General features: G+C 55.0%; 1 protein-coding gene across 1 annotated transcript in view; it reads left to right on the plus strand.

Moving 5' to 3' along the window:
* Positions 1 to 3564, plus strand: part of LOC106819504 (zinc finger and BTB domain-containing protein 17-like) — a 14874-nt gene extending 11310 nt beyond the window's left edge. Inside the window, exons 2-4 of the mRNA XM_014824130.1 lie at positions 1148 to 1535; positions 1836 to 3156; positions 3259 to 3564. Of these exons, the coding sequence (XP_014679616.1) occupies positions 1148 to 1535; positions 1836 to 3156; positions 3259 to 3564 (2015 nt within the window). The remainder of the gene's footprint in view (positions 1 to 1147; positions 1536 to 1835; positions 3157 to 3258) is intronic.
* Positions 3565 to 12302: the final 8738 nt, after the last annotated feature.

Here is a 12302-nt window from a genome sequence, read left to right on the forward strand (position 1 = left end):
TGATTTCGCACCTCTTTCTTGTTGGGAACGCGCAGTCAAATGGGAGGAACTAGAGTTTATTTTGTCATAAGGTAGTGTGATTATGCATGCCACAAAGTAGTTGCTAGTCTAGTACTGGAGAAATTTCAGCGTTTGGATGCGCATTGTGAGGCTTTAACGTTGACATTTCGACGTTGTTTTTACGTTGCTCTCTCTCTGTGTGTGTTTGTGTGTGTGTGTGTGTGTGTGTGCGTGCGTGCAGGCGTGCGTGCGTGCGTGTGTGCGTTCGTGCGTGTGTAGTGGTGGATTTAGGGGGGAGGGGCTAGCCAACCCCTTCTGTTGGACAAACAATATTATTACACATATACCAATTAATTACTGCCAAGTATAATAGTCGCGCGGCTGCACAAAATGGCACCTGATGCATGGGTTAAATTATGTAATTGAGTGGCAAAGCAGGCTACAACCCTTTTGCAGCTTTTGCACAATTCCAAGAAAGAGTTTTACTGATGCCCTCAGGCTCATCCCAGCGGTGGTCACCTCCTACATATTTAATGAACGCGACTTAAACAATGCCCCACCCCCCTGTACATCACTCAATGCCGCGCTGCAACCGCAAGTTAAGATCACTTGACTCGCTTGACCTCCTGCTATTGGTCGGTTACATAGAGACGGTGTGGAACTTTACACAGCCACTCCGCAGACGCTGTTCAATCTTCCACACGTGGAAGAAAATATCAAACACGTGTGATATTTTCCACACGCCTCAGATCGATGCATTTTGCATGCGCACACGCTGTGGAACGCGCTGTGCCACACTTCGGTTACTCGCTCGTTCAAATTATATTCCTATATTCCTATATTTAACTTGTGAAAAAAAATATTATATTCCTGCCTACCCATGTTTTTGCAGGAAAAAAAAAATGTTATACCTACCCTAATTTTCACAATCCATGTGACCCGAACCAAAGGTATTTTTTTGTTTGGCCTAATATCTTATGAGTACCTTGGCTAATTCGTTATGAATTTGACTAGAAATCAAAATTTTCAAAATCAGGACTGGGTGTGTTTCAGACTTAAACCCATGACTTGTTTCCGATCTTCGTGTGTGTTTGTTAAGAGATTAGTTTTTGTGGGCACTCGGCGTCATGCCGCTATCGTTTTTCAGATGAATTTGAGGATGTGTCCAGACTTCAGACGGATCTGCAGACGGGGATCATTGAGGTGCCGCTGTCGTGCGAGTCTTCAATCGCTGCGGGTCCAGAAATGCCGCCAGTGAAGAGGAGGCGTGGCCGCCCGCCCCGCGGTCGCAGCGCGTCGACCGCCGGGCGTTCTGTGACTCGGTCTCGACGATGTACTGCTAAGAAGCAGGACGGCACGGCACCTCCGCTGCCCGTCAAAGCTGCCAGCAAGATTCGTACTAAAGCCGAGCTCGTGCGGCGTCACATAGGGAGGCATAACATTCAGCGGTGGGATAGATTGAAGCAGCAGTTTGCATGTAAGACGGACCAGGAGTTCACGAAAGGGTTGCTAAACATCGCAGACTATACGATCAGGTGAGCAATCGCACTGGACCCTGTCTAGATGGAATACCGAGACGATGGTTAAAAATTATTGACCTCGTATATATTTATATTTACCATAACATGGTGTTTTAGTACAGTGAAATAATATGATATATAATATGTAGTAGATATGATACATAAAATTGATAAGCCATAAATTTGCTACCTTATGCATATTACTGTATATATAGGTGCTATAATAAAGGAAATTGATAAATTTCTTATACTTATAGGTTCCGCTCCTGCGTTAAATTTTTAGTGTGTCCAACTATCTTTGTTTTTTTCTCACAGGGTGCACATACAGGTAAGTGCCGTCCTGTCCAAAAGGTGGCAGCAGCAGATGCTTTTGCTGGGCTTCACATCGGACGAGGCATTCGCCGACTATCTACTGAATCTCAGTGAGAAACTCGGCAGCAACTCTCGCCCGAGCGACAAAACCGTGACGACAGACGACTCCAGCCAGCTGTACGCCAACGATGACGGTGGCGGCGGCAGCGCACCCCACATCGCTAACGACTGTCCGGCGAACAGCGAGCGAAACCCCGCCGTCGTCGCGGCGACGCCACGTCACGCGACGGTGAAAATCAACGACGTGTTCGGCCGGCCGAGAATGCAGCAGCGCGGGGGCCGGCCGGCGAAGGACGGCGACGAGGGCGACGAGCGCGCATCACCCGAGGCGACGCACGTGCGCGGCGTCGGCCCGATTGCCGTCGCAGACGTCTGCCTGCAGGTCGGCGACAGCGCGACGAACGGAAACGCCGCCGCCTCTCCGGAGAACGATGACGACGCCGTCGCCGTGCAGGTGCATCGCTACGCGTTGCCAGGGCGACGGAAGCGTGCAGTGCACCGGAGCCGCGCGACGCAGACGCGTCTCCGCGGCAACGGTGGCCGCCGCGGCGAGAAGCGCGCGCACGTCTGCGAGGAGTGCGGCGCCCGCTACGCGTCCGTCGGCTCCTTGCGCGCGCACGCGCTGCGTCACCGCGGCGACGGTGCAGCAGCGAAGTGCGAGCGCTGCGGGTTCACGTCGGCGAGCCGGCAGAGCGTCGCGCAGCACGCGGCGCGCGTGCACGCCGAGAATCGGCAGCGCTCGTTCGTCTGCGAGATCTGCGGGCACGGCTACTACGACCGCAACACGATGCTGCAGCACCGGCGGCTGCACTCGGACGAGGGCATCCCGTGCGAGCGCTGCGGCAAGCAGTTCAAGAACGCGCTCTACCTGAAGCGGCACCGGCGCACGCACGCCGACTACGAGGGCACGCCGTGCGCCGAGGGCTGCGGCAAGACGTTCAAGAGCCGCGCGAACATGCTCAGCCACGTCGTGAAGATCCACAGCGCGGGCAAGGCGCTCACGTGCCCGTACGCCGGCTGCGCGAAGACGTTCCGCTACCGCGGCATCCTCAACAACCACGTGCGCACGCGGCACGTGCGCCGCGACCGCTCGATCCGCTGCTCGTGGGCCGGCTGCGCGAAGACGTTTCGCGAGAAGAAGCACCTCGACGTTCACGTGCGCATCCACACGGACGAGAAGCCGCTGCGCTGCGAGCTCTGCGACTACCGTTGCCGCCAGCGCAACGCCCTCAACTGGCACATGAAGAAACACGCGGCGGCGGCGGCGACCGAGTCGGTGGCGGCGGGGGCGGCCGCGAGCAAGGGGGCGCCGGCGACGGCGGGGATGTTCGATCACGGCACGGCGGCGACGACGACGGTCCTCCAGGTGGCGCTGCCGCTCGCTGAGCCCGTCGCGCACGACGTCTCCATGGCGATGAGTCACCAGCAGCAGCCGGACCCGGCCGCGGCACTGTCGGCGGCGCCGCCTGCCTCGCACTTCCAGGGGGCGCTGCTGCCGCAGGGTCACGCGCACGCGAACTTCCCCGCTCAGCACCAGGGGGCGCCGCCGGCGGCGATGCAGCATCCGCTGACGATGGCGATGTTTCCGCAGAACCTCGACGTGCACTACTACGCGACGAATAGCGCGCCGTACGGTCTCTACGAGCGCCATGACAGGGGCTACATGACGTGACCTCGTCACGCGCGCCGTACGGTCTCTACGAGCGCCATGACAGGGGCTAAGCTGACGCTGACGGGCGCGTACGGGTCTCTACGAGCGCCATGACAGGGGCTAGCATGACCGCTGACGCGCGCCGTACGCGTCTCTACGAGCGCCATGACAGGGGCCTACATGACGTTGCCCGCGCGCCGTACTGGTCTCTTAAGCGCCAGATCGGACACTACATGACCTGCTCAGCGCGCCGTCACGCGGTCTCTACGCAGCGCCATGACAGCGGCTACATGATCGTGCACGCGCCGCTACGTCTCACGAGCGCCAATGACAGCGGGTAATCGACGGACGCCGCCGTCGTCTCTACGCCATGACAGGGGACATGACGTGACGCGCGCCGTCGACGGTATCTACGAGCGCCATACAGGGCCACATGACAGTGACGCAGGCGCGCCGTACTGGTATCTACGAAAGCCCTGACAGGGGCCTACATGACGTCACCGGCGCCCGTACGTTCTCTCACGAGACCGCCAATACAGCGGCGCTACATGACGTCAGCGACGCCTGTACGGTCTCTCACGAGCCCCATGACAGGGGGCTACATACATGACCTCGTCACGCGACGCCGTACGTCTTAGGGAGCGCCATGACAGCAGAGCTAACATGACGTCGCACCCCCCCCCCCCCCCCCCCCCCCCCCTGATCGCGCGACGCTACCTTCTCTACGGAGCCCATGACATGGGCTACATTGAGTGACCGACATCACTAGCGGTCCGTACGTCTACTACGTAGCGACCATGACAGGGGCTACATCGACGTGACGCGCCCCGTACGTTCTCACGGCGCCATGAAGGGCTTACATGACGTGCACCGCGCGCCGTACGGGTCTCTACGAGCCGCTCATGACAGGGGCTAATGCGTTCTGATCGCGCGGCCGTACGGATCTCTGACGATGCGCCCATGACAGGCTACATGACGATGGACGCGCGCCGTACGTTCCGCTACGAGCCACGCGATGACAGGCCGGATACATACGGTGACGCGCGCCGTACGGTCTCTACGAGCCGCATGACAGCGCGGCTACATGACGTCCACGCGCGTGCTGTACGACGTCTCTACGATGCCATGACAGCTGGTCTAAATCACCGTGACGCCGGACCTGTTACACGGTCTCTACGAGCGCCATGACAGCGGAGCCTACATGACGTGACGCTGCGCCGTACCAGTCTCTCGAGCGCATGACAGGGGCTAAATACGTCCCGCGCGTTTACATCTCTCGCAGCGCAATGAGAGGCTGGCTTACATTGATGTGGACGGCGCGCCGTACGTCTCTCTTGAGCGCATGACAGGGCTACTATGAACGTGACGGGCTGGCCGTACGCGTCTCTACGAGCGCAATGACGGGGTACATACGTGCACGCGCGCGTACCGTCTCTTGACGAGCGCCATGACCAGCGGGCTACATGAGTCACGCGCGCTTACGCGGTCTCTCGACGAGCGCCATGACCGGCGGGCTACATGACGGACGCGCGCCGCTCGGTCTCTGACGCGCCATGACAGCGTACAGACGTCTACACGCCGCGTCCGTACGGGTCTCTGACGAGCCATGACGGGGCTACATTGACGTGCACGCGCGCCGTCGGTCTCTAACGACCATGAACAGCGCGGCCTACATGACGTCACGCCACGACCGTCACCGTCTCTACCTGAAGCGCAGACCAGGCGCCTACATTGATCGTCCAACACGCTGCCGTACGGTATGCTACAGCGCCCATGCCAGGCTACATGGACGTCACGCACGTCGTACCGGCTCTACGAGCGCCATGACAGGGGATACGCACGTGGCACGCAGCGCCTTCTTTTACGCGTCTCTACGAGCGCCATGACAGGCGGCTACATGACGTAGACGCACGCGATCGTCGGTCTTACGAGCGCATAGACGGGCCGCTAGCATGAGATGGACGCGCCGCCGTCACCGGTCCTCTACGAGCGCCATACAGGGCGCCTACATGAGTCAAGCGGCGTTTAACGGCTATACGAGCCATGACAGGGCTACATTGATGTCAGACGCAGCGCCGTACGGTCTTACGAGCGCCATTGACAGGCTCGCATGAAGTGGACGCTTGCTACCTCTCTCACGAGCTCATGACGGGCTACATGACGTGTACTGCAGCGCGCGTGACGTTTCTCTAGAAGCGCCATGTACAGTGGCATACATGATCGTTCACAGCGCCCGTACTGGTCTCTCACGAGTTGCCATGACAGGGGTGACATGCAACGTGCACGGCGGCCGCCCGTACGGTCTCTACCGGCGCCATGACTAAGGGCTATATGACGGCGCAGCGAGTACGGTCTCTACGGAGCGCCGATGACAGGGGCCCTACTGACGCTCACGCGCGTGTACGGGTCTCTACGAGCCGCATGACAGGGCTGCTTACATGACGTGACGCGGCCGTACGCGGTCTCTACGAGTGCCATGACAGCGGCTACATGACGTGACGCGCGCACGCTCCCGGGGCCCCAGACCCGTGTACTGCTATCCGCGTACTGGCGGCTACATTCCGGCTCTATTCGAGTGATCAGCCCACCTGGTTGCGCTCCTTCACATGGTTACAAATTTATCCAACTCGGCCACTCTTTTTCTCCACGGCCGTGGGGCCCTCGCTCTACGAGGCCATGACAGGGACATGACGTTGTGCGCCGCGCCGTGACGGCTGTCTCTACGAGCGCCATGACCAGGGGCTACATGACGTTCCAGCGCCAACGCGTCAATGCGTCTCTACGCGAGCGTACGATGACAGGCCGCGGCTAATGACGTCGACGCCGTCACGCACGCCGTACGGTCTTCTCACGAGCGCCATGACAGTCGGGCTACATGAGCGTGAGCGCCGCCGTACGGTCTCTACGAGCGCCAATGACAGCGGCGTTACATGACGTCACGCACGCGTGACGTCTCTACTAGCCGCCAATGGAACGGCGCTAAACTGGACGATCAGACGCGCGCCGTCACGGGTCTCTACGAGCGCCATGACAGGGCTACATGACTGTCCGCACGCCGTACCGGTCTCTACGTGAGCGCCATTGACAGCCGGCGGATACATGACGATCACGCACCCGTATGGTCTCTCACTGAGCGCCATGACACAGGGCTACAGACGTGAACCGCGTCACGCACGCCGTAGGTTCTCTACGAGCGCCATGACAGGAGGGCTACATGCACGTAGACTCTGCGCGCCGATACGTCTCTCGACGCCATGACAGGGGCTACATGACGTGACGCGCGCCGCGCGGTCTCTACGAGCGCCATGAAGGCGCTAGTCATGCAGGGCGTGACGCGCGCCGTCGGTTTATCTACGAGGCGCCATGAAGCAGGGCCGTACATACTTGGACGCGTGCCCGATACTGTCTTCTACGTGAGCGCACATGACAGGGGCTAATGACGTGTCGGGCACGTCACCGTTCTACAGCCCATGACAGGCGGCACATGACGTGACTGCGGTGCGCTACTTGTCTCTGACGAGCGTCCATGACAGGGGCTAATGACGTGACTGGGCGCGCCGTACGGTCTCTCGAGCGCTCATGGAACGGCGGCTAATGACCGTGAGCACGGCGCGCCGTACGCCGTCTCTACGGCGCCATGACAGGGGTCTTAATGCGACGTCCGCGCCGTGCACTGCGGTCTCTACGAGCCGCCATGCAGGGTCTTACATACGTGCGTACGCGCCTGTAACGGTCTCTACGAGCGCCATGACAGGGACGGCTACATGACGTGAGCCGCATCCGCCACGCATGTAGCGTCTCTACGAGCCCGCCAGTGACAGGGCTATATGACGTGACGCTGCGCCGTTACGGGTCTCTACTCAGCGCCATGACAGGGGCTACATTGACGTGGCACCGCATCCACGCACGCCGTAACCGAGTTCTCTTACATGAGACGCTCATGGACTCAGGGCTTACATGACGTGACCTCCGTCAGCGCGGGCCGTACGGTCCTCTGACCGAGCGCGCATGACAGCGGGCTCTACATGACGTCCGCACGCCGCGAGCCCGTAGCGTTTCCTCTGAATGAGCCCGCCATTGACAGGCGCGCCTAATGACGTCACGGCGCGGACCGTACGCGGTCTGTCGAGCCGACCATGACAGGCGGCCGTAATTAATCGTCTACGCCGCGTTCCGAACGTCTGCTTCACGAGGCGCCATGACAGGGGCTACATGACGTCGCGCGCGCGTCCACGGTGCTCTACGACGCCATGACAGTGGCTACAATGACGTGACCTCTAACGTCGTCCGTACTGTCTCACGTAGCGCTTCATCACGGGGTATGCATGACGTCACGCCATGCGCCGTACCAGGCGGTTCTCTACGAGCGCCATCGCACGAGGGCCTACATTGAGCCGCTGACCGCTTCACGCGCGCGTACCGGTCTCTACGACGCCGCCTATGACAGGGGTACGATGAGCGTGCACGCGCGCCGTACGGTCTCTTCACGAGCCCCAATGCAGGGCGCTTTCATGACGCTCACGCGCCCGTTACGGTTCTTACGTGCGCCTATGACAGCGGGCTAACATGACTTCGTGATCGCGTTCGTAGCGCGCGCCGTTACGGTCTCTACGTAGCGCCATGACAGGGCCCTACATGCACGTCCCCACGCTGCGCGCGTACCAGGCTCTATCGATGCTCCCGCTTACGAGGGGCTAATTGACGTGGACGCGCGCCGTAACCGTTCGGTTCGAGCGCCATGATCAGCGGCCCTACATGAAGTCCCACTGTGACCGTCGTCACGCACTCGGTGAGACTGTCTCTACGTCAGCGCTGACAGGGTCTCATGACGCTCACGCGGGCCGTGACTCTTCCGTCTTACGAGCCCATGCAGGGGCTACAATGATGTGCGCGCGCGGTACGGTATCTACGAGCGCCATGGACAGGCGGGCTACTATGATCGTGATCGCGCCGCCGTACTGATCTACTATACGAGCGCCTACGGCAGGGCTTACTGAGTCACAGTGCGGCCGTACCGGTCCTCGGAGCGCATGACAGGGCGCTACATCGACGTGATCCTGATGCCGCGGGCCCGCGCCGTTCCTCTACGAGTCGCCATGACAGGGCTACATTGAATCTGCTCGTGACGCGTCATCGCACGCGTTACGGTCTCTACGAGCGTCCATGACTAGGCGGACTGACGATGACCCTCATCAGCGACGAGTACGGCTCCTTAACGAGGAGCCGGCAGGGGCTACATTGACGTGACGCAGGCCGTACGGTCTCTACCGCAGCGCATGACAGCAGGCAGCTGACATGACGTGACGCGTCGCTTGTTGTTGATTTTCCTCTACGGGCGCCATGACAGGTGGCTACATGACGAGACCCTTAACGTGCGCCGTTCGGTGGCTGACCGAGCGCCATGACAGGGGACATACAATTGTGACGTGCACGCGTTCACGTCACGCCAGTACGGTCCTCTACAGAGCCGCCATGACAGGGAGCATACATGGCAGTCACGCGCCGCACGTACGGTCTTCTACGAAGCGCCATGACAGGGGCTATGGACGTGACGCGCGCGCGTTCGTCTCTACAGCCCATGACAGGGTGCTTACATGACGTGACCCTGCGCGCGTACGGTTGCTACGAGCGCCATGACAGGGGCTACATGACGTCACGCGCGCCGTACGGTCTCTACGAGCGCCATGACAGGGGCTACATGACGTGACGCGCGCCGTACGGTCTCTACGAGCGCCATGACAGGGGCTACATGACGTGACCTCGTCACGCGCGCACCCTGCGACCTTCACAGTTGACGTCGACCGCCACATCGTCGTCCCACGCTCTATTTTTCCTACGTTTTGTAATCGGCGTGTGTTCCTAGTAGCGTGTTTTTTCTCGCTCATAATATTAGTGTTCCCAGTTAGGAGCTGCTATTACTGCCATGAACATACGTATACTTAGGTAAGGAATATTGTACTGCCAATGGTTTCAGCGTGCACATGGATGGAGCCTTGTATAATAAATGTCTCATGTGGATGGATCCGTAGTGGCTTATGATTAGAGCGGCTTATACATATCCTATACGTGAAGCTATACGTGAAGCTATACGTGCATTTATCAGTATGACTTATTCAGGAAGAATAATGCAATAGCTATGCTCGTTGCATTTCGAAGTTAATGTGCGTGTGATTGAGCTATATAGCACTTCTTCATCAAGTTCATTTATTCACATATATATATCAGATGTTTGTGTTAATAGGTAAAAGTGTCAGGAACGGAATTGTTACCAGGAAAATTTGGTGAGCTTCAGTACAGATTTCTAAGTGCAAATGTTGGCTATTTATACACGAATGTTGGAACACATTGTGAATTACAATGCTTTAACACACATCATCATCATCATGCGGACGTGCTGCTTGCACGGATTCTTCTGACTCTCTCTCGCCACCCATCAAGATCAATTCATCCATTGCATTCGGCAGGTCTTTGAGTAGACATCCAGAGTCTTGACAGAGCTGGTTGATAAATGTCTTCGATGGACGTCCAACTCGAGTATGTCCGTGCTTGGGAGTCCATAGTAACACGTCGCTAACAATCTCTTCTTTACTTCGCCAGCAATGACTGGCAAATCTAGTTCGTCTCTCTCTGATAACGTGAGATATAGGTGGGAGATGGCCATGCATAGAGACGCTGTTTTGTTGGGTGTCGTTTCCACGAGATGTTCAGTACGGCACGTAACATTCTTGTATAAGTACCAGCCAACTTAATTCACTCACAATGCATAGTAAATTTATCGTTCTGAATATCCGGTTGCGTGTGTGTGTCCTAAATAATTTACACGTCTTGTGTAAATACGTGTACGTTTTGGTTTGCGTAGTTTCATTTGCAAGAATACGTGATCCTTGTTAGCTAGTCTCTATATTGATTTGGAAAGATATACCGAAGACGTTGTTTATTTGTATAATATCATTATACAGATACAGTCACTTGTACCCTTTACGTTGTAATGCTATAATTCAGTCTGTAGCCGAATTCATATAAATAGTAGAATCGCTAAAATATACATCACAGAAATAGTCAGTAGAGTGGTTATTGTAGATTGTATTGTTTAAACAGTTGTATGGATGAGGTCATACTATGGCTATTTGTGCAAGCTGTCAAAGATGTCTATGTGTGGAACCGTAGAAAGCCAGTCTATTAATGCATTTCCCTGTATACGCGAGTCTTTACACTGATAGATCTTCATGTATATGCGTAAATGAACAAATTGGTGAAAGATGGGTAACTTTTACCTTAGAGTGGGTTGAATGAGTTTTCACACATTCTTGCATTAAATAAGCTGCTAATTGTATCAGTTGGAAACTAGGTATAGACGTGCATCTAATTTAGTTTAAAAATATGAACGTACTAGTGAAGTTGATGATTTCCTGTAATCAAATTACTAAAGTGATACATGGTCAAAATATTTAAAACAAAGTAATGTAAGGCCAATGCCGCAATGAGGTTTACACTAATGATACCTGATCTGGCCTGATATTCTACGTGAACGTATGTACACGTATGTACTTGAGACATTCGAATAGAAAAGCGATGCATTTAATGATTTGCCTGTCTGTAGCGTTTACGTGAATCGCTAAGTTCACATATGTAATCTACACGTGTGGTGTGTGCGCGTTGGCGGGATCGCTTGATGTGTTTCTGTTATAACACCGGTAAATTTACACCGTTGAAATGCGTTTCTTGTAGGAGAGAATGTTCCTGTTTCTACTCTTGATCATGAGGACTCAGTGCCTCGTGCTGTTTTCATGACCAGAGCCCGTTTGCTAATGACATTAGCTTGATGTGTGATTGTGACATGTAGCAAATGTAAACCCAGTCAGATAGGCTTTCAGACAAGAAAACATACAAGAAAACTATAAATATAACCGTCAGGAATTTAGTTGGAAGTGGAACCTTGCAATTCAGCGAAATGCATGTTGATTGATATCGTTTGTAGATTGTTTTTCGGTATAACATTATTCTAGACCTTTCACATTCGGGTCAAGTGTAACAGGCTGCACGCGGCACGAGATGGTCGTCATAGTTTTATAGTGTGAACTATGTACAAGATATAATTAAGAGTTTATTCTTTTAACTCGTAGTTGCTAGTTGGTCTCATACTGTTCACTCGTAAACTGTTTTATATAGTGGTATTATATAGTATGTCCAGTAATATAAGTAATTATAGTGTGAATCTAATCATATTTTTCAATGTGAATTATCGCTTAATTTCTGTCTCTCTTTCGTCCCCAGAGGTCTCTGGTCTCTCGTCTCTCTTCTTCCGGTTTCTCAATCTCTCTCTCTCTCTCTCTCTTCTCGTCTCTCTCTTTGCTCTCTCTCTCTTTCTATCTCGCTTCTGCGCGCGCGATCTCTCAGGCTCGTGCTGCTTCATCTCTCTCTCTCTCTGCTCTCTTCATTCCTCTCTCTCTCTCCATTCTTCGTCTCGTTCTCTCTCTCGCCTTCTCTCTCTCTTTTCTCTCTGCTCGTCTCTCTCTCTCCCTCTCCTCTCCTCAATCTCTCTCTCTCTGCTATATATATATAAAAAAAAAAAAAAAAAAATATATATGATATATATATATATATGATATGATGTAATCGGTATTGTGATGAAACACGAAAATAAAAGTATCTGCTATATCAAAATGATCCGACCCTAAAATTTAGTTTGGAATGAGTTTAATGAATATCGGAACTGTATCTCTCTCTCTCTCTCTCTCTCTCTCTCCTCTCCCCTCCTC

Source organism: Priapulus caudatus, unplaced genomic scaffold, assembly GCF_000485595.1.
Source record: "Priapulus caudatus unplaced genomic scaffold, Priapulus_caudatus-5.0.1 Scaffold39, whole genome shotgun sequence".
NCBI lineage: Eukaryota > Metazoa > Priapulida > Priapulimorpha > Priapulimorphida > Priapulidae > Priapulus > Priapulus caudatus.